Source organism: Eschrichtius robustus, chromosome 20 (assembly GCF_028021215.1).
Source record: "Eschrichtius robustus isolate mEscRob2 chromosome 20, mEscRob2.pri, whole genome shotgun sequence".
NCBI classification, from domain to species: Eukaryota; Metazoa; Chordata; class Mammalia; order Artiodactyla; family Eschrichtiidae; genus Eschrichtius; species Eschrichtius robustus.
This window is the reverse complement of record NC_090843.1, coordinates 15,975,010-15,996,717: the sequence shown is the minus strand read 5'-3', so window position 1 is coordinate 15,996,717 and position 21,708 is coordinate 15,975,010. Positions and strand designations below refer to the sequence as shown.

The 21,708-nt window shown below is 41.3% G+C and overlaps 1 protein-coding gene across 4 annotated transcripts in view; it reads left to right on the top strand.

Annotated features, from left to right (window-relative positions):
- Window positions 1–20,309, top strand: part of TLK2 (tousled like kinase 2) — a 106,087-nt gene extending 85,778 nt beyond the window's left edge. For all 4 annotated transcript variants that reach the window (XM_068530365.1, XM_068530364.1, XM_068530363.1 and 1 more), the window contains 6 exons: window positions 4,650–4,739; window positions 8,410–8,579; window positions 9,804–9,942; window positions 13,558–13,669; window positions 15,539–15,646; window positions 17,587–20,309. In XM_068530365.1, coding sequence (XP_068386466.1) covers window positions 4,650–4,739; window positions 8,410–8,579; window positions 9,804–9,942; window positions 13,558–13,669; window positions 15,539–15,646; window positions 17,587–17,760 — 793 coding nt within the window. In that variant the 3' untranslated portion in view covers window positions 17,761–20,309. The remainder of the gene's footprint in view (window positions 1–4,649; window positions 4,740–8,409; window positions 8,580–9,803; window positions 9,943–13,557; window positions 13,670–15,538; window positions 15,647–17,586) is intronic.
- Window positions 20,310–21,708: the final 1,399 nt, after the last annotated feature.

The window sequence follows — 21,708 nt, the reverse complement described above, 5'->3', positions numbered from 1 at the left end:
TCTTTGTTCCACTGATGTCAGGCCTTGCCTGTCTCTCCCCTGAGCTTCGGAACATTGGAGATCATAGCTCACTTGCTTTGGAGGCCATGCAGACTTAATTTGCTGTTAGGATCCCCACTGGGTTTAATATTGTTTCCTTGTTGTAGGTACAAGTACTACATTAGACATGTCCTACCCCTGAAAGGAGGAAACAGCCCCTTTTGATATAAGGCAGTCTACCTCCTTTCTATAAAAACAGTTTGTTTTTTTTCCTATAAATAGTACTTTGGAGGGAAAAAAGCAGTGGACTTTAGCCAACTTTTAGTTAGCTTCTATGTCTCAATGGAAAAATAAAACATTTCTACATCATCAACCCATTCTTCAGGCATGGAGCAAGGCAACTCCTGCTCTATACCTACTGTTCATCAGGGACCCGGGAACTCTTGCTGTTCCATGTAGATTGGCAGTGGTGCTCAGCACTGAGGGAGAGAAGGTTCCTGTGGCATTAAGAGAAATAGGGCTTAGCAGAGGTAGGAAAAAGGATGATGTGTGCTCTGTGCATGGCACCCCTCACGCGTCCCTTATGTGAGAGGCAGCTGCAGTCCAGATGCTTCTGAGGAGCGGTTACATTATCATAAGTACATTCCAGGCATTTGACGTGCAGGGACGAATAGCACGCGGCAGCGAATGCCAGGGAGCACTTGAGAGAAGGAAACCACATGTTATTCTGACCAGTTAGAAAAACGGTGAGAAATGTCCTCATTATATTGAGACTCAGAGTACCTAAGGGTATAGGAACAGTTCCTGCATCTCTTTCAAAATACCCTTCAGCTATCCTCAGTGGCTGTTCTGCAGCTTGTGTGCACGGCCCACTCCAAACCAGCTGACTCTACAAGGGGACAACCTTGGTCAACCTTGAGGAAATAGTTCCTGTGCAGAGACTTACACAGATTTTACCTAGTCTCAGTATCCAGCTTTCAGGCTGATCTTAAAGAGAACGCTGGTGTCGAATACTGTAGTGGCTGCGTGTGGGGTTGTGCTCACTGTAGCCTTTTGAAGCAGTGAGGGATTGAAGTCAGGACCATGTACCTCCTTGACACATTTGGCAAGCTGTTTTGAGTCCTGACGGATGTAGATTGGTTCTCTTTTCACATTTGTCTACCAGATGGAGTCACAGAGCAAGTGAAGGGGGCAGTCTCGTTTTTCTGAGTTCTGTACCGGTTCAGCTGTGGTTCGCAGTGGTACCCTCCTATTCTTTGTTTCCTCACCAAGGTGGGAATCATGACTCCTGAGCACCATCTGTGGAGCCGTCTGGGCAGGAGCCGTTTCCCAGTTGACAGACACACTGGGGAGGGAGTGTGCAAAGTTTTTGTGACCTCTATTCATCCTTGAGGGGAAATTCTTAAAGCACTTCCACCTTTCTTTGAAAGATTTTGCTTGCTAATTGATATGAAATCATACTGATGACTTTCAGGCTACAAAAAATAGTGAATTAGCAAAATGTTATTAACTCCCTTGAACTTAAATTAAGGAGGCTTATATCAGGCACCAAACAGATTTTAGAGAGTGCTTCAAAAATTCAGTGTTAAACTGAAAAGTAGTACACTTCAGTGTTGTGGTAACATTATAAAATATGAAAGTGCTACTGTTACCCTGCATAGTAAGGTCTTTTGATTGCTTTTCCCTTTGTGGGGATGACTTCCGAGCCCCATCTGGAATCAGAACATTTATTTGGGTAAAAAAGAAGGAAAAATTCAAAGAAAATAAAAGGTTGTTGTATTGTTTATTTCTGAGTTCTGTTCTATACCCCCTTTCCTCTCCTCTCCCCACAAACAGAAAGTAAACTGATTGTTTTACTTTTGCATTATTAAAGCATTAATAGGTATTACTCGATTTCTTTAACTCCCCAAAATAGCATATTAAGAACTTTATGGTAGGAAAAACTTCATATAAAGCTATCCACAGAAATAATTGTATCTGAAGTAGTTAGTATACTCTTTTTTTTTTTTTTTTTTTTTTGGCTGCGTTGCTACGTGCGGGCTCTCTCTACTTGCGGCGAGCAGGGGCTACTCCTTGTTGCAGTGCGCAGGCTTCTCATTGCAGTGGCTCCTCTTGTGGGGGAGTGTGGGCTCTAGGCGCGCGGGCTTCAGTAGTTGTGGCACGTGGGCTCAGTAGTTGTGGCTCGCGGGCTTAGTTGCTCCGTGGCATGTGGGATCTTCCCGGACCAGGGCTCGAACCCGTGTCCCCTGCGTTGGCAGGCGGATTCTCAACCACTGCACCACCAGGGAAGTCCAAAGTAGTTAGTATACTCTTGTATGATACTCTTTTCTAATTTTCTAGGATAAAATTATTGAAAGTCTAAATATAGATCCACTTAGAGTAAAAGACTAACACTTTAGTGGATAAGTTTCTTCCAGCCTCCTATTTAAGTTTCTGTATTTATAGTACATTAATCCCTTGGATGCTTAGTTGAAAGTTGAACATATGAAGGACATGGCAGAGCCTCTGCCTTGCCTGCTGAACCGTAAGGAATGGCCTTAGAGCCTGACGTGACGTTGAGGGAGTGCTTTCAGTGACACACAGAAAGTTTTCTTAGTTGGCGAGGACTTTGCCATTTTCTTTGATTCATAATTTTTGCCAATGGAGAAATTGGTCTCTACTCTGAAATGCACAAAATCAAGAAGTTAAAAGGGCAGAGGACTATAGATTTATAGTGTGTGAGAGTAAGAAATGACTTAACGGTAATCTGTTTAGACCATAGGTTTCTAACTTTGTTTTTTTTTTTTTAGAAACAGCATCACCCTTATTTTACCAAATGAAATATTACATGGAATCTTTTTTTTTTTTTTTTTTTTTTTTGGCTGCACTGTGTGGCATGTGAGATCTTAGTTTCCCAACCAGGGATCACACCTGTGACCCCTGCATTGGAAGCATGGAGTCTTAAGCACTGGACTGTCCCGTGGAATATATATATATATATATATATATATATATTTATATTTATTTATTTATTTATTTAGGCTGAGTTGGGTCTTCGTTGCTGTGCGTGGGCTTTCACTAGTTGCAGCAAGCAGGGGCTGCTCTTCGTTGTGGTGCACGGGCTTCTCACTGCGGTGGCTTCTCTTGTTAGAGAGCATGGGCTCTAGGCACCCAGGCTTCGGTAGTTGCAGCACACAGGCTCTAGAGCGCAGGCTCAGTAGTTGTGGGTGCATGGGCTTAGTTGTTCCACGGCATGTGGGATCCTCCTGGACCAGGGCTTGAACCTGTGTCCCCTGCATTGGCAGGCAGATTCTTAATCACTGCACCACCCGTGGAATCTTGATATATGAAAAAGGACAGTGTGGAGCTGCTTTGGTGGGATGGGGGGTTGGGTCAAAGCTACATTTGCTTAGCTTCTCTTTGGAGGCGTCCAAATCTGGGGAGCTCCCTTTAAAACTTCTAGTCCGCTGCCATGGTGGTGCAGGCCCACAAGGCCAGAGAGGGGGCATCATGGAGCTCAGACTCAAAGCCAGGCTTCTTGATCCCAGTGCCTCCTGCGTTCTAACACTGCTCTGCCTCAGTGCTGGAAAGTTTTTTCTTTTCAGAAAGACATAAAGATGCCGATGAAATTAAGCATCAGAAGAAGCAAAAACTGCCAAAAATGGCCACTTGAAAAATAAGCCTAATCAAACAAATTTCCATTGGGGAAGAATATTTAATTACTTTTAGATTCCTATCCTTCCCCTCCCTCTTCCCCTAGTTGTTCCTCAGCTTTTCTTTGGTTGAGTACTTTCTGTGTATTTTTGACATGCTAGAGTGCATTTCAGAAAATAACACACTTTTTTTTTTTTATCATACTATGGAAAGTTTCCCTTTTCTGACTCTTGTCTTATAACAAAATGCCCCAAACTAAATGGTGCTAGATTACTTAAAATATAATAATATCCTATTACTCTCTTTGTAAGTAAGAACTAAATGTTATTCTTTTAAAATTCAGTATATGAATTTGCCAGATTATATCGTACATTTTTGTTCCTAGTCTTACTAAATAATTTTAAATTGGAAAAGTACTAAAGAAGAAAGATGTTAATACATACATACATACATACATATATATATATATATATATTCTTGTTATAAGAAAACTAGGGTTTCCATAATTTCAAAGTTTTTCTCAAATTAGCATTTTCTTAAAGTAAAGCTGATAGTCTTTAAAATTTTTTTTTGTAAGGAGTAGGATTTAAAAACGAACAAATACAAAGCACTGCTAATTGCCTTATCTAACAGGTAATCCTTTTACCCAGTGAATTTACATGCTAAAATTGATCCCCTTGATGTAACCCCAGGATATATAACATTTATAGATAGAAAATATCAGCTTTAGAGGAAAGAAAAAAATGCTGTCTTTATAATTTTTAAAGTTCTGATATTTGGGTATAAATATAAAAGAGATGAGATTACCGTAGAATGAACTCGAAAGGGATAAAAGGTTAGCACCTACTGTTTTCTCAGCAGCTTGGTAGATACTGGTAGAGAAAATAGGATGAAGAAAGATCAGGGGACTAGATCGACCTGAATGGAATGAATGTTCGGGAACAATGGAGAAGTGAAAGAATAAATTAGGAGTATCCTGGAAGAGTTCTAAGAGACAGGCCAAAATACAAAATGTTAATTTTCCGTTTTGTTTACAGGCATGCATGTAGGGAGTACCGGATTCACAAAGAACTGGATCATCCCAGAATAGTTAAACTGTATGATTACTTTTCACTGGACACTGACTCGTAAGTGCTATGCCATTTTAGCTTAGCAGATAATATTATTTTCTTGCAGTGTGTTGACTGCTCGTGGAATAGAGTTTAAATCTGGGTCCAGGAAATGCTCTCTGAGGGGACCAAATATACTTATGGGCAAATGATCATATTTGAATTCAGATTTGGGCCAGCAAGACGTCTCTTGGCCACAAGATGTGTGCTGTTGTGTGCTGGTAAATGTTTAACAACCAGCTTGGTGGGGAGAGGCATAGGGCTGATTTGTACTGTTTGCCAATTTCTGTGGTATAAATACTCTGAACATATGTCCAATTTAAAAAAAAAAAGAACAGCTTTATCGATATATGTTTACATACATACAGTTCACCCATTTAAAAGTATACAGTTCAGTGGTTTTTAGTATATTCACAGATACGTACGTTGCAGCCATCACCATAGTCAATTTTAGAACATTTTCACCACCTCAAAAAGAAACCCTGAACCTTATGCTATGGTCCCCCTATTCTTCCACCCCCACTCCCTGCTGTAAGCAACTGCTAATCTACTTTTTGTGCCTATAGATTTGCTATTCTGGACTTTCATATGAATGGATCATATAGTATGTGAACTTTTGTGACTGGCTTCTTTCACTTAGCATGGTGTTTTTTCAAGGTTCTTCTTGTGTCATGTATCAGTACTTCATTCCTTTTTATGACTGAATATATTCCATTGTATGGATACACTACTTTTTGTTTATCCATTCATCCTACCAGTGGCTTAAAAGCCAGCTCACAAAAGTCCTGAAAATTTATCAGCTCTCAGAAACTGGCACAAATTGGTGCCAGCATACCACCGAGAAGCACCAGTCAAGAGAGTCTCTGCCCCATCCTGGAGACTCTGATGAGCACTGATAGGCCTTTTAAAGAAGTGCCAGCAATGTGACTTTATCACAGAATGAGAATGAATGTGGCGTAGCCCAATGCTGCATCCTAAAATATAAGTTGGTTCAGAGGCTTATAGGGATTTCAGTCCAGCAATCTCATTTTGTAGGTGGAGATCTGAGGACCAGGGAAGTTAAATGACTTGTCTGAGATCTTTAATAATCGTAGGCATTGTTGTATTTCATTACTTGGTATAGGTAAGCTCTAGACCTCTCGGTTTATCCAGGAGTTTAGAAATATTTCAGCATTTGGAAACATTTTCTCTGTTGGAGTCTGAAATAAATCAGGAGAACATACCTAGGTCTGGCCCACAAGTGTTTCCCTCCGCCTCTCAGGCTGTTCAGCCTGTTCCAGACAGCAACTGTCTCAGAGGTTGCTGCACAGAGAGCCGGCCCACATTTAGAAGTGGCCCCAAAGGGAGACCATAATTCCCTTTGGAAACATCCACTCAGGGATTTCCCCTTTCCAGTCGGGTGCACCCAGCACAGTCATGCGTGTAGCATGGAGTGGGGTTCAGAAAACCCCACTCTAGTTAAGAGAGCAGGTTTCCACAGGGTGGCTTACTGTTTTGCTTTCAGTAAGTTCCTTGAATACTAGGAAGGACACACACCACCCCCCCAAATGTAAGTACAAAAATCGTTTCAAAAATAAATATAATGACTCGGATTATCTGCTGTTTTTAATTGTATACACACTTTTAACTAATCTGAGAAATTGAGTTGATTCTGTGCTATTGTTAAGTTGTTTACTTTGTTCTTCCTGTCGTGTGTATGGTGAATTTTTATCAAAAGTAAGTCAGACCATTGTTTTAGAAAGTCTTCTGAGAGTTGTTTGGGTATTAAAAGTGAGATTTTATTTTCAGCTTGCATTGGGTCCAGAATAAATTCACTAAGCATGAGAGTCTATGCCTCAGATTTCAGCATATCAGATCAGAGAATCTATAAATTTTAGGCATATTTTCTCAAATAGGGTGCTAGCATGCTAGGACATGCTATGTTTCATAAGAAGCATAAGCTGTTGTTCAGTCTGGGGATCCCTCAGGGCTGTGTGTGTCCACATTTTGTTGCTGTGCTTTGTGAGGGCCTCAAATTGCCCAGAGCCCCATAGTGCTAGTCCTGCGCCTGTTTAATCTGAGGTGAGTTGGCCCTTGCAGGTTGTATTTACCAGGCTCCTTTGTCAGTTGTTATTCAGTGGGGTTCAGCCAATGGGGAGATAGGTGGGGGTGGGTGGAGACCCCTCTGCCCAGCTGTGGTTGCAGTTTCCCTTGGTGACTCTGGTTCTGGTTGCACCACCTCCTCCCTTTGGCCCTCTGGCCTTAGGGTGCTAATGCCTTCCTGCTCTAGATGATTTCTGGGGTGCTCACTGGCCACTTTGTCTTCTCAGCTCTTCCATCATTTCTGGGATTAGTTCCCTGAATTAAAGCCCCTCTGTTTTAAATACTGGTTTTTATTTCCCAGCTAGACCTTGAGTGATTTACCCAGATTGTCACAGCTTAGAATACTTTAAAAGGTATTCATCTCTCAGGAAGCCTTTCTTTAGCTTATAACTGCCTTGGAAGATAGACACATGACCCTTAATGGCACGAATGGTATGTAGTTTTAAATTTGGGTCTGTATGATATATATATGATGGAATATTACTCAGCCATAAAAAGAAACAAAAGTGAGTTATTTGTAGTGAGGTGGATGGACCTAGAGACTGTCATACAGAGTGAACTAAGTCAGAAAGAGAAAAATAAATACCGTATGCTAACATATATATATGGAATCTAAAAAAAAAAAATGGTTCTGAAGAACCTAGGGGCAGGGCAGGAATAAAGATGCAGAGGTAGAGAATGGACTTGAGGACACGGGGAGGGGGAAGAGTAAGCTGGGACAAAGTGAGAGAGTGGCATGGACATATATACACTATCAAATGTAAAATAGATAGCTATTGGGAAGCAGCCGCATAGCACAGGGAGATCAGCTCAGTGCTTTGTGACCACCTAGAGGCGTGGGATAGGGAGGGTGGGAGGGAGATGCAAGAGGGAGGAGATAGGGGGATATATGTATATGTATAGCTGATTCACTTTGTTATAAAGCAGAAACTAACACACCATTGTAAAGCACTTATACTCCAGTAAAGATGTTAAAAAAAAAATTGGGGTCTGTATGATATACTGATACAAGTGAAAGAAAAAAACTCATACTGTGTAATAATACATTTGTTAGAACCATCAATACTTTAAAAAGCTCTTTTATACCTTGTGTGTTTAGCAAAGAGAAATCATAGTATATGCCAATCTGGCAGGAGAGGTAGTATGCAGCCAGCCCTTGCGACCTAGGCAAACCCTAGATTCTTCCTCACTGTCAGCACTTGAGGTCATATAAAATGTTTGCAGTGACAATTGTGTATTTGATCATAAGGTACTTGTTTAGAAATGGAGCATTGTGTAGATAGTAAAAGAGGTATCTAGCTTAAATACATTACGGTTCCTGTCAGTATTGTTATAGTCTTGATTCAATAAGAGGTATGCCCTGGGTGAACTTTAGCACAGCAGGTTCCAACAGGAAGGGTGCAGACGCTGTTCACCGAAAGAGTAAGCAGTTTTCTTCCAGTAAACCACTCAGTTAGCTAATACTGAATAAAGAATAGAAGAATATTTTAAGGAGCAAAGAAGAAAGAAGTGAGAAGCTAATAACCTGACGTTTTCAGTGGGGCTGGTTTAGACTTAATCTGCTTGCTCTTTTCCCACGGTCAAATGTTGGTTTATTTGTGTTTAGGTTTTGTACAGTATTGGAATACTGTGAGGGAAATGATCTGGACTTCTACCTGAAACAGCACAAATTAATGTCGGAGAAAGAGGCCCGATCCATTATCATGCAGATTGTGAATGCTTTAAAGTACTTAAATGAAATAAAACCTCCCATCATACACTATGACCTCAAACCAGGTATGTCTAATTTTTAGGAGACAGTATTGGTAGTATTTCTTTGGTCTTATAAGTGACTTTTAATTTTATAAAGTTAGGGGACTTGGCTGGGGACCAAGAAGGCCTAATAACATCTGACTTTAAATTGCCTGGGTAGTGGGAATAAGAGAGTCCCGGCCACACAGCACTGGGTTTAGGAGGGTGGGTCGTATTAAATGCTCTGGAGAAACACTGCCCTTGTCTTAGAGCCAGGGCAGTTCATGATGTCAGTCCGATTAAGAAAGAACTGCTCTGGCAAGCTCGGTTATGTTTTTTCCCATTACTCACACTGCATAGCAGTTCCTCTACTCCAAGTCTCTCTGATAAGTGCCCCCACATTAACAAATTAGTTTACACATATGCCTCCCATTTCATTAAATTCCGAGTGGAATTTTCCATCTTTTCTCATGGTTACTATCTAACATTGATAGTCGCCAGTCGAGTAGAGAGCAGTTAGACTTCTTACTTCTGTCTGTTGTTGTCATTCTGAGCTGTTGCTTAGAAGTCTGCCTGTGTTGTCTGTAGACAGCTCTAACCAGCTGAGCTTAGGTGTTGGGAAGATTCCCATTTACCTCCTGGTGGGCACAGTTGTTAACTTTGCTTTCCTCTTCTGAGAGCTACATGTTAAATCTCACTATTCACTGTTCTTTAATGTTCTAGTACAATTCAAATGACTAAAAAATTCATCACAATGAAGTGATTTTTTTAAAAGATGGCTGTTGTGTGATTGGGTTTTCTGTCACTGAATCCATTACATTTTCCTGCCCCAGGAGCTGTAGGTGGCACTGTGGTACTAGCTTAGATTCCCTTGTATGTTTTCTTTGATTTTTTTCCCCCCCCTGAAACTACTGTCCTAAACAGGGTGGTTAAGAGATCCTTACTGAAAGTTCGGATGTAACTTTCCCACTATTTTTGACCAACCATAGAAGTGATACTTTACTTTGGCTAGTTAATTATTTTTTTCCACTGCTCATAGTGGTGGTTTTGGCACATTAAGCAGGTGATTCTTGGAAAAGAGAAATTTGCCGCCAGACACTTACAACTCTCCCCTAGCATCTAGAGTCCAGATCGTTTTATTCCAGAGATTTAAATGTTTTCTGTTATATGTAAGAGTTTCAGTTCAGTTGTCCTCTTCTTGCCTGTTATTACCTTGGTTTATTTTAATTAGTAAGTCTTTTTTATTCATGAAGATTTTTATCTTTTTAGGTAATATTCTTTTAGTAAATGGTACAGCATGTGGAGAGATAAAAATCACAGATTTTGGTCTTTCCAAGATCATGGATGACGATAGCTACAATTCAGTGGATGGCATGGAGCTAACATCACAAGGTGCTGGTACTTACTGGTAGGTACCTGGGAGATATGTCAAGTTGGCTGATGGAGATGTGGCTGTGCTATACTGAAGTGTTGGTAATTATTAATTAAACTACATCCTGTCTGCTTAGGCAAAAATGCCGTATACCATAGTAGACTTTCCTCTCCAAATATTTGCTGTCTTTTCAACAGTTTGACTCTTTGTATTTACATGAATTTGTCTTAATTTGTCTTTCTGTTCTTGAAAAACCATTGAGAAAGAGATTATGTGTGGCCAGGTGTTTGAGTTGTTTGTTTCCTCCATAGGTTTGCCCCTACTGAGTAGATAGAGAATGAGGTTGCTCATGTGTATGTACAGAATGGCCTTAAATTCTTTTCAGAATTTCAAATGCAGGTCTCTCTCTTCATGAGTTAATGGGATGAGGGATTTGTTTGTAGAGTTGCCTGAGGATGGTGGACTCTCAAGAACTAAGGAGTTGTGAAGATTAGGATGTAAAATAACCATAGCATCCCTTGAAATCTAAACAGGAAAACACGAGCATGGTTTACCAAGAAATTTATCCATTTCTGGCAGCCATGTTCTAAAAGGTTTTGAGCCACATTTCTTCCCATCTGTTGTCACTCATCTACCCTCAGCCACCCCACCCCAGCTAGCTCTGCCTGCCTGTTCTATGCCCTATCCTACTCTGCCTAGTATTACTTTTGACAGTGAGAACCATAAAAGATACCTGCAGCTCAGGCATTTGACTTTGTGATTGTAAAGGCATGTTACCAGAGCTTTCTTTTCACTTCTGTGGTGGTGACACAAAGCCATACATTGGATGTGTAATTCTGAACATGGAAAAGCCTCCAGTAGCACTAAGGGAGGGGGAATATATACTGTTAAACCCCAGGGTCAGTTGGCCAAATCACTTATGTTTGAGACTGAAGGGCCCTGGCCCTTAGCAGATTAGTGACTCTCGGAATGAGGTTGTTGATCTGAAACAGACAGAGAAGAGGGGGACGTCAGTCCTGGTCTTACCACTCCCATCATATTAAAGAAAGACTCAATCATATCCTGCTAGAAACACCATGTACACAAAATTTCAACTTTCCCTTGCTCCGTATTGTTTGTGGAGATGGTACCTATAGTGAAAATCAGTCCCTAAATTAAAACTTTGAGATTCTAGGTTTAAAATAGAAGCTACATTTACAGTGTTTATTCACTTGGTGGTTGTTGTGGGTTCCTGTCAGTAAATGATACAAAAATATCTGTTGTTGGAAATTCTGGAAGAAGGTCTATACCTCTGTTATATAAATTCACCAGAACTTGGATTTTAGCTTTTCATTTGATAGCTGTTCTTTTTTAAAGGTAAAGATTTTTCATGTTTAAATTAATTATCTCATTGCTGCCTGTTGCTCTATTTGCTAAGCTATAAAATTCAGTGGTTGGAATTTAAATAAAAACATATAATGTTTGGGATTTGCTTCAAAGTAATCTGGGGGAGGTGGAGAGGGGTGTATATGAACAAAGATTTGCCGCATGTTGACAGTTATTGAAGCTGGATGATGTTTACTTGGGGTTCATTTTACGATTCTTTCTACTTTAGATCATATTTGAAGATTTTTTTTTCATGATAAAGAGTAAAGTAGAGAGGGAGCTACTGAGAAAATTAATTTTATGGGTTTCTATGAAGGTTTAAAAAGTCTCCATATTGGAGACTTTAATCACCATCCTCAATGTGTCATCCTCGTATTATGTCCCAGACACATACAGATAGAATGGGAGGACATAACAGATTTTAAGTGATTGTTTGCGGCATTTGGTTGTTCCAGAATTCTTCTACATGGAATACTACTTTTAAATAAGTAATCCCTAGACTAGGCCTTGAGAATCATTTTTCTCTATGAGGATTTTATCATGATGGCATATGCAACCATGTTTGTTTTTTAAACACAATTTAGCGTAGTATCTTAGAACTGTCTTCTACTCTCCCTCCCAGAGTCCTTGATAGGGACTTAGAACGCTTATTATTTGGGTGAAGAACTAGTGTATTTCTTCATTTATAGATGGGGAAACTGAGTCCTAGAAAGTGATATGCCAGACTTGTACTATTAAGGGACAGTGTCTATTTGGCCAAATTATTGCTCTGCATTTGGATAAGTCCAACAACCTCTGTTCTTCCTCACCACAAACAAGAACTTACTTCTTCCCCACTACTTCCACCAAAAAGTTATAAGTACATTAAAAAAACCATTTTAGAATCAAGGTTCTATTTGTTATTTATCCAAGATCATATTTAAGTTATGTATATTAAAGAATCAAGAACCATGAAAACTTAATGGTTCAGGGAGGTTTTAGTGGCATTTGGAAGAGCTGTTCTTTTTATGGATTCTTTTGTCTATATTTTTATTTCTTCGCCTTTCTCTCTCCCCCACCCCCCTTTGTGAGTTCTCTGTCTATATTTTCACTTTTCAATGTGTGTTTTGGCTAAAAGCTTTCGTTGTGAAATAATAATCTAGGTCAGTGGTCTTAATCATTTAAAAATGACTGTTAAAAATAAAAAGGAACAATGTGAAACTAAACTTCTTTTTAAAAAAAAAAAGAAAGAAAAAAAAGCCCATCATCTGAACATTTTCTGCCTCTCAACTCTTGTGATTCCCTTCCAGCTATACACTTAGATTTCTATACCAGAAGCACAGCGGGGTTTATAATAGTTTTTCACAGAATTGATTTTGCCAGCATGAAATCTGCAGAAATCAGTCTGTTATCTTCAGAATTCTGCCTTCCAGCTGGGCTATGGTGAAGACTCCAGGCAATGAGGAGAAACATATTTATTTGGTTTCCTAAATGCTAAGAGGCACTTACCTTCCACACCATACAATTTGGTGTGGTTGGCTGTCCAGCTAGTCTTTTTAGAGGCCAGGGGTGGGTGGGGAAGGAAGGAATTCAGATGAGGATTGAGTTGGGCTAATAACTAGTAGTTTGTTTGGCTTTTTGTGCACTATTTGTTAGTCTTCCATAAGCCCCTGATCACCCTTAAAGTAGGGAATGTAAAATATCCTTTCATAATATGAACTTTAATGTCACCATTGACTATAATTGTAGTTATTTTTAGTCTAGATTTCCAAAAGAGGCTACCTTAAGAAGACAGAATAGCCACTCCCCTCAGAGATTTGTACTGGGTCCTGAATTCATTTGGACTTTTAAAATAGTAATTTATTTTGGAGACATCTTCTTCTGCCAGCCTGAAAGGAAATCACACCACTTCTAGTTGCATTTTAATGTTTGTTGCTGCAGCTGTCATAAAAAGGAGTGCACTTCTTTTGTGCTCCCCCTCCTTTTAAAAACTTGTTGAATGACACCTTATATTAAGCACAGCACTGGGAAAGGAGACTGGGGTGGGTAAAGTAGGAACTAGGGAGAATATTCACCTCTCTCCGTAAATAAGAAACATGTATTTTAAGGCTTTATAATAGGACATTGCTGCCTCCTTAAGTTAGAGTGTCTTTTCATCTACTTTATCCAGCTGGGTCTAAGCTGGCTTTTCAACTGTTAAGATTCAGATATTTTTATTTCTAACAGGGTCTTTATTTTGCCTTTTTGTAAATGTCTTAGATTTATACAGTCTTTTTCCTAAGAATTTTTATTTCCCTTTTGTCCCAGGTATTTACCACCAGAGTGTTTTGTGGTTGGGAAAGAACCACCAAAGATCTCAAATAAAGTTGACGTCTGGTCAGTGGGTGTGATCTTCTACCAGTGTCTTTATGGAAGGAAGGTAATGAAGACGGTTGGATGTGGTGGCTTCTGTCTTAGGTGGTGCGTGTACACAGTGGCATTGTGTGGATTATTCTCTTGTCGTTAATCATTGGGTTATACAGAATGGAATCCTGAAAGTTGTGGTTTGAAGAAAATACAGACTTTGATTATAAAAGCTTTATGCATAAGCAGAAATTTTCAGTCCCAGGGCACCTAATGAATTCTGCGGGGCTGTTGAAGACGTGCATTTTTTGCTGTTCTCAGATCCAGTCTATGTTTTGATTCTGATAATATGTACAGGGAAATATATGAAATAGTTTACTAAAGTATACAGTCTTCCCAAGAGCCATTCTTAAGGGTCCCAAGAATTGAAACTTGAAAAATCTGTAAGGCTTCTTATTGCCAACCACCCCATTAGTTAGAGCTTTTATTAATAAAAGCATGCTTTGTATTTCTGTACCGGGGAGGTGACGTCAGAAAGTACTCATTGTCTGTTACTTCTGGTAAAGGTGATATATTATTTGCGTAAGTAAAAATGTAGATGGTAAACTACATCTAATGAATTGTCACATTTGTGTTTTCCTTGTGAGCATAATATCTTGTATAAATGTATATATTGGGATCCAGTTGTATATTTATATTCTTATTTCTGCTACCAGTGTGTTTGTGTGTTTTAGCGTTCCCCATTGGGCTGTGGGTTTAAGCCATTTGGGAGTTCTGCAACTTCCTTAGACTCCTAATATTTTGATTACAATCTCCAGACCAAACTCTTAATTCAGATCTCAGCTTCCTCTTTAACTTCTCCTTGGGCTTTGTTTCTTTATTGTACCTATCTAACATGGGGAAACTACTCAGAACTAATAGGGGTTAATTATTATTTATACTCTGATATTGTGGAAGTGCTGCTGATAATGGTGGTAGAGGTTATCTAGAAAGAATCGTGATCTCAGTAGAAACACTGTAGAGATGACACTAGGTGTGAACTTATTTTTTTTAGGAGTTTATTAGAAGATAGCAATTTGTGGCACAGATGAAGCCACTCACTGAGTAGCCCCGACTCTGTTTTTTTCCCACTTTGTCGGTACCCCTCTCCTCTTTCACTTCCTTTCCATTTCTTCATCTGTGTCTCGGGTCTGTCAGTGGCACACATATATATTGCTAAAGCCCACAGGTATCACTCAGGGCAAAAGAGGTTGCTGGGTCCTGCTCTGAATCTTCTTTATCTTCGCTGTAAGCAAAGCTTAGCAGAGGTGTTGTGATATAGCAGATGCTGCTTCTGGTCCCAGCTCTGCCTTAACCGAGATGTTGGAATTTGAGCCAAGTTACTTAAGCTCTGAGCCTTTCCATCCATTATCTATAAAATGAGAGAATTAGAGGAGATCATCTCCAAAGTTCCTTCTAGCAGTTCTTGTTGAGATGTGTCTTCTCCTTTCCTTTCTCTTTGGTTTTGAATTGTGTTCTCTCTCTCTCTCTCTCAATTAATTAATTAATTAATTAATTAATTTATAGCTGTGTCGGGTCTTCGTTGCTGCGTGCAGGCTTTTCTCTAGTTGTGGCGAGCAGGGGCTACTCTTGGTTGTGGTGTGTGAGCTTCTCATTGCGGTGGCTTCTCTTGTTGCGGAGCACGGGCTCTAGGCGTGCAGGCTTCAGTAGTTGTGGCATGTGGGCTCAGTAGTTGTGGCTTGTGGGCTCTAGAGCGCAGCCTCAGTAGTTGTGGCACACAGGCTTAGTTGCTCCGCAGCCTGTGGGATCTTCCCGGACCAGGGCTCAAACCCGTGTCCCCTGCATTGGCAGGCGGATTCCTAACCACTGTGCCACCTGGGAAGTCTGTGTTCTCTCTAATTTTAACCAGAGGCCTACCTTTGTTTGTTTTGTTTTTATATGATAGCCTTTTGGCCATAACCAGTCCCAGCAAGACATTCTACAAGAAAATACTATCCTCAAAGCTACTGAAGTGCAGTTCCCGCCAAAGCCAGTAGTAACACCTGAAGCAAAGGTAAGTTTCGACCCATCGGCCAGCAGAAATGTCTGCTTTGCTTTCTCTATTATTTCTCTGGGTAATTTGTCCAACCCCTACCTTCTTCTCCCCCTCTCTTCCCACAACAAACATTTATTGGGTGCCTGTTAAGTACTAGACACTGTTCTAGGTAGTGGAAGGAGCTGTGACTGTGTGGCAGTGAACTACACAGACAAGGTCCCTATACTTCCGGAGTTTACATTTTACTAGGTGAGACAAAGGATAACTAAAAATGAATACATTTCAGGTGGTGATAAATGTTTTGAAGAAAACAAATCGGAGTAAGGGAGTAGAGAGGGGGGAACCCCCTTTTTTGATGGCATGGTCGGGGAAGGCCTCAGCGATGAAGTGACTTTTTTGAACAGTCTTGACTGATGTGAAGGTGGGAGCCATGTATAGATTTGGGAGAAGAATATTCTGAGCAGAGAGAAGTGAATAAAGCTCATATGTGAGTGTGAGCTTAGCAGGTCCACAGAGCAGGCCGAGCAGAGGGGAGAGTAGTAGGAGAGGCAGCAGGATAGATTGTAAACTAATGGAAGGCAGTTGAAGGTTTTAATCAGGGCAACTTTGTGATCTGATTGCTGTTTCAAAAGCCTGCCCTGGCAGCTGTGTAGAGGGAAAGTTCAAGGCAAAAGGAGTTTATTTGATTGGTGCCCATCCCAAGAAAACCTTCCAGCTCCAGGTATCTCACTAAGAAAGCTTAATTTTTAAAGGCCAAAGGATCCTTATGTTCATTTCTGTGAATTTGTTATTTTCCAAATGCTTTAATAAAGCAACTATGTGTAGGTGTCTTTGCTTTTGAAAAACCAGGAATTTTATTAATTAAACATGAAAAAAATAGAAAATCAGTAGTTCATTTTATGTTTTAGATATATTAAAATAGACTTTACTTTTCAGAGCAGTTTTAGATTCACAGCAAAACTGAGTGGAAAATAAAGCATTGCCATATACTCCCTGCTGACGCAGCCACCCCCTCCGCGGATGCACAGCCTTGCCCCTGTCAGCATCCTGCACCAGAGTGGTACATCTGCTACGATCAATGGACCTACATCCAGGCATCATTACCACCCGAATGTAAAGGATGGACTTTGGATGATAATATTTTAGATTTTTAAAAATTGGTTCAATTTAAAATAATTATATTGTAAGGCTGTGATTAAATAGAACTGGCTGGTCAAGAAATGGGAGAAGACAGATAATCTATGTAAGGGCCTTTGTGTTTACAATTGTAGAAGCTGAGGCTACATAGCTCTTCGTACCTAGCACAAAGGAAACCTCCATGTTGGTAGTGAATTAGGATTCCGAATCAGTAAGTTTTTATGTCTGCAGGACTCTTGAGGAGACAAGTCCTGTTCAGGTTTTCCTTTACTACTTAGATGTAGTAGTGCCTGAGCATTTGCCTGATGATCTTTCAGGGAAAAATAAGATACACCGAGAAAGCATTTACCCATCTGTGACACACTGTAGTGCTGGTCAGTGTTGGTCTCCTCACCCTGCACGTGGTGATAGTTTGTCACTACAATTTCCACTTCCTCAGGAAGTTCACACGAGACCATGGTTTGTAGATGCAGAACTATGAAGTTAGACCGTGCCCATGCACATCAGCCAAGGCAGAGAGAGGGAGTTTTGCATTGGTCTTTGTGCTCTGGGGACAGAGATCTTTAGAGGTCATGCCCCGTGCCCCCTCGGGAATGGCTCAGCCATCTTCGCTGGGGAAGGAGCCAGTGGCCACAGAGAGATGCTGCGTCTGGCATGTCTCTCCTGGGTCTGCCTAGTAGTTTCCGGGCAAGGCCCTAAAGCCCCTTCTCTTTAGGAGACGTTTGCTCTGGGCCCTGGCAGCTGCTACAGAACCTCCTGGGTCCCCTCTTGGGGTGCCAGGATTATCTGCTTCAGGCTTCTTCAAGAAACTTTCCTTTCAGGCGTTTATTCGACGATGCTTGGCCTACCGAAAGGAGGACCGCATCGACGTCCAGCAGTTGGCCTGTGACCCCTACTTGCTTCCTCACATCCGAAAGTCGGTCTCCACAAGTAGCCCTGCTGGAGCTGCTATTGCATCAACCTCTGGGGCGTCCAATAACAGTTCTTCGAATTGAGACCCACTCCTAGCCACAAACTGTTCAACACACACAAAGTGGACTAATGGCATTCAGCAGCGGGTTTGGAACATAGCGAATCCAAATGGATCTCATGAAACCTGTACCAGGTGCTTTTATTTTCTTGCTTTTTTCCCATCCATAGAGCATGACAGCATCGATTCTCATTGAGGAGAAACCTTGGGCAGCTCTGGCCAGGCCTCGTAGGAAAAGGCCCCGCCCAAGGTTCCGGCGTCAACGGCCACTGCGTGTGGCTGCTCTGAGTGAGGAAAAAATTAAAAAGAAAAACTGGTTCCATGTACTGTGAACTTGAAAACATGCAGACTCAGGGGGGGGTCCCTGATGCAGTGCTTCAGATGAAGAATGTGGACTTGAAAATACAAGACTGGGCTAGTCCAGTGTCTATATTTAAACTTGTTCTTTTCTTTTAATAAAGTTTAGGTAACATCTCCTGAAAAGCTTGTAGCACAAAGGCTCGGCTGGGGATGGTGTTTGACTTCGGAGGAAAAAAGTTGCTATTGCCCGTTAAAGGCACTAGAGTTAGTGTTTTATCCCTAAATAATTTCAGTTTTTAAAAACATGCAGCTTCCCTCCCCCCTTTTTTATTTTTGAAAGAATACATTTGGTCATAAAGTGAAACCCGTATTAGCAAGTACGTGGCAATGTTCATTCCAGTCAGATGCAGCTTTCTCCTCCGTCTGGTCTCCTGTTTGCAATTGCTTCCCTCATCTCAGTAGGGAAAAAATTGAGTGGGAGTACTGAGATGTGTGGGTTTTTGCCATTGGACAAAGAATGAGGTTAGAACTCTGCAGCTTGGAGTCTCTCTAGGTTTTCAACTATTTCTTCACAATTTGAACACTTGACGGTTGCCCCTTTTAATTTATTTGAAGTGCTATTTTTTTAAATAAAGGTTCATCTGTCCATGCAGTCCTCTTGGATTCTCTGAATGTAGTAACTATTGAAACTGTTCCAAAGGTAGGCAAAAAATGGGCTGGGGAGCCAAATGCTCCAGGGATCAGGAGTCCTACCCACAGTCTCGTGTGTGCTTGCTAAATGGTGTACATTTCTTGTTAGCCATGATATTAAAACTTGATCAGCACATAAGCTTTCCTCTGTTAGATCTTTTGGCAGGAAACAACCTCCAAACCCCTAAATTTTGTGGGTGTGTGCTGGTGTGTGTGTCTGTGTGTGCGTGTGCACGCACACACTTTGTCTAACTCGCTTTAATAGATTCATTGAAGTTAAATAATCTCAAAGGAAATAGGTATTTCAAATATGAACATTCTCTTGGAACTAATTTTTTTTAAATTTGGTTGTTTCTGAGATGTATGATCAACTGAAGATGGAGCTGAAATGGGAGCCGCATGGCCCCACCGTGCCCTTGAAACAGCAGAGCACTCGACAGTAGAGGGGGAAGGAGGCCAGAGTCTGAACATGTGGTAGCCAGCTTGGAATGTTACTGACATATGTGGCAAAAGGGCTCAGCCAGAAATATTTAAAGATGCAGCATTCAGGCATGCGAGTTCCCTAGGCAGGGGGGAGGGCAGTCAGGAAGGGTAGAGAGCTCTCAAATGACTCACGACTAGTATTTCTTTTACATGTGAAAAATGCCAGTAGTGACACATTTTCTAGGACCGTTGTTTGTTTTGTGGACTTGCCCCACTCTCTCCAGTGTCAGGAGATCTTAAGGGAAGATGGAGTGTTCCAAACTGGAGAGAGGTTCGTGGGTGTATTGTCGTGTGGAACTCTGAAGGGAAGGAAGTCAGCTCCAGAGTCCTTGTTGCCCCTAGCTTTCCAAAGCGATTTTATTGCAATATATATATTTATACACATGTATGTATCGTACCTTTTTTTTAAACCATTACTTTCACGCTGCTAAGCAGAGTACCCATGGGGTCTCAAAGGTTGAGCACAACACCGAAAGGATGCTGTCTGTATAGGTGAAGAGATGGATGAAGTTGAGACCATGTTTAAACTTACTCAAGATAATTAAGTTCTGTTCCTCTTTTCTTCCCTCTCATTCAATGATCTTGAAGTGTTTGTTTAATTTTTAACTTTCTTTTAAGGATGAAGGAATGCTGCATCTTTAAGACTTCCCTCTAACTTCCTGCCTCCTTTCCTCCAAGTTCTTATGAGTGAAGCTGTAGGACTTTATTTGGTGATCTACTTTTTCTACCCTCATTTTGAAGAAGGGATGCCCTCTCTTCTTGCTTTTATTGGGTCTAGGGCTTGGTTGGAGCTGATTGGGCTTGGTTGAGTCTGGCCAAGGCCTCTTTCCACTGCATGGATAAGCCCCAGGGAACATGCAGAATGTTGACCTTTTCTAGACTTGTAAGTAACCAGTGAAATCACTAAGTGGAGTTCTTCCATGACATATTTTGTTAATATGGGTTTCACTTTTTCCAAGGATAATCCCTCATTGCCACAATGTTGATTTACTTTAAACAATGACAAAAAAATGTGTACTAATTTGTAATTAAATCCAGCCAGACTGTTTTGGCTTTTCCCAATTTGGGGGGTGGGGAAAATATTAAAATAAGTTTTAAGAAGTGAATTTCCCAGCCTCTTGATTTTACTCTAGTTCTCCAGCTTCAAACGGGGCCCTTAACCACCTAGAGTATAGCTAGAGGAATCCTGGCAGCTGGCAGAATCCCAGTGGACGTTGCAGGCATGATGGGAATGTGTGGATTCATGCAACATCTTCTATACCCCTGATGTGCCAACAGCTAGGCTTGTGGGTGGGAATACTGCAATGAACAGAATGGGGAAGGCCCAGCCATGACCATGAGCTCACCATTCAGGGGTAAAGGCACTGGGCCCCAGGAAGGGATGGAATACAGGGGTCGAGGAGGAGGACTTGGGCTCTGAATCGTCCATCATGACATGGGCAGCTGTAAATAGAGAATCGCCAGTCAGAGCCATACGCGCCCCACTCTGTGGCTGACCTGGACACATCTGCTGTCCTTTTTAGAGGGTTTGTTTCTTGCCTGCTTTCTAGTCCAGGAAGGACAGGTTTTCCTCCAGCTGAGAAGATGAGCAGTCAAGGAGCTCTTGTGTTTCTTAATTTAGAAAATAACTCTCCTTAAACATAGTTATCTCCTCGAATCCTAGAGCTAGAAGCAAGCTTTGGGTCCAGCTCCTTGCTCCTAAGAAGGCGAAGTTTACAACTAACTCGACCCACCTTTGGCAATCTTTTGCTGTCTGAGAATCTTTTCCTTCTCTCCATTACTCATCATTCCAATCACTCAAGCCCTCTTCGTCTGTAATTAAAATCCGCGTGGGGTTAAGTGGGAGAGAGACATGGTGCACAAACTAGCTGTTCTGTTTTAGTTTCTTAAGGCAGAATCACCTAGAGGTTAAGAGCCTGGGCTTTAGAATTAGGTCTGGTTCAAATCCCCCCTCTGCAAGCTTCAGGAATATCTCTTTGCATGGTTATAGTGAGGAGTAGAAATAAGGTATTTAAAGTACCTGGCACATAAGAAGGAAATCAAAAAGTGTGGTTTGAAAAAGATCACAAGATTTAGTGAGACTCCCAAGTTTGCTGGTTGAGGTTCAGAGCCTTTCTACTCTCCAGGTTGTCAGGAGATTTTGTCTGGAGTAATGATGTAGACCTTTCAGCAGCCTTCCTCTCTGGCTTGAGATTCAGTATCAACCTCTGTCCTGCAAGGTCAGCAGCCTTCTCTTACCCTGCATCCAGGACTGCTTCTGGCTGAGTGTGGGAGGGGGCGTTGTATAGGCCAGTGGGGCCACCAGTCCAGCAGCAGCAGCAGCACCTGGGAACCTGTTAAGAATGTATGTTCTCAGCCGCCCCCCTCCCATTATCTGTCTCCCAGATGGCATAAGCACTGAAGGTCACAAGCCCTACTGACCGTATCATCCACCCCAGCAAGGGGGCAGCTGGAGGGTGGCTCTCAGGGCTTGTCTAAACTCACCCAGCTGGAAGACAGA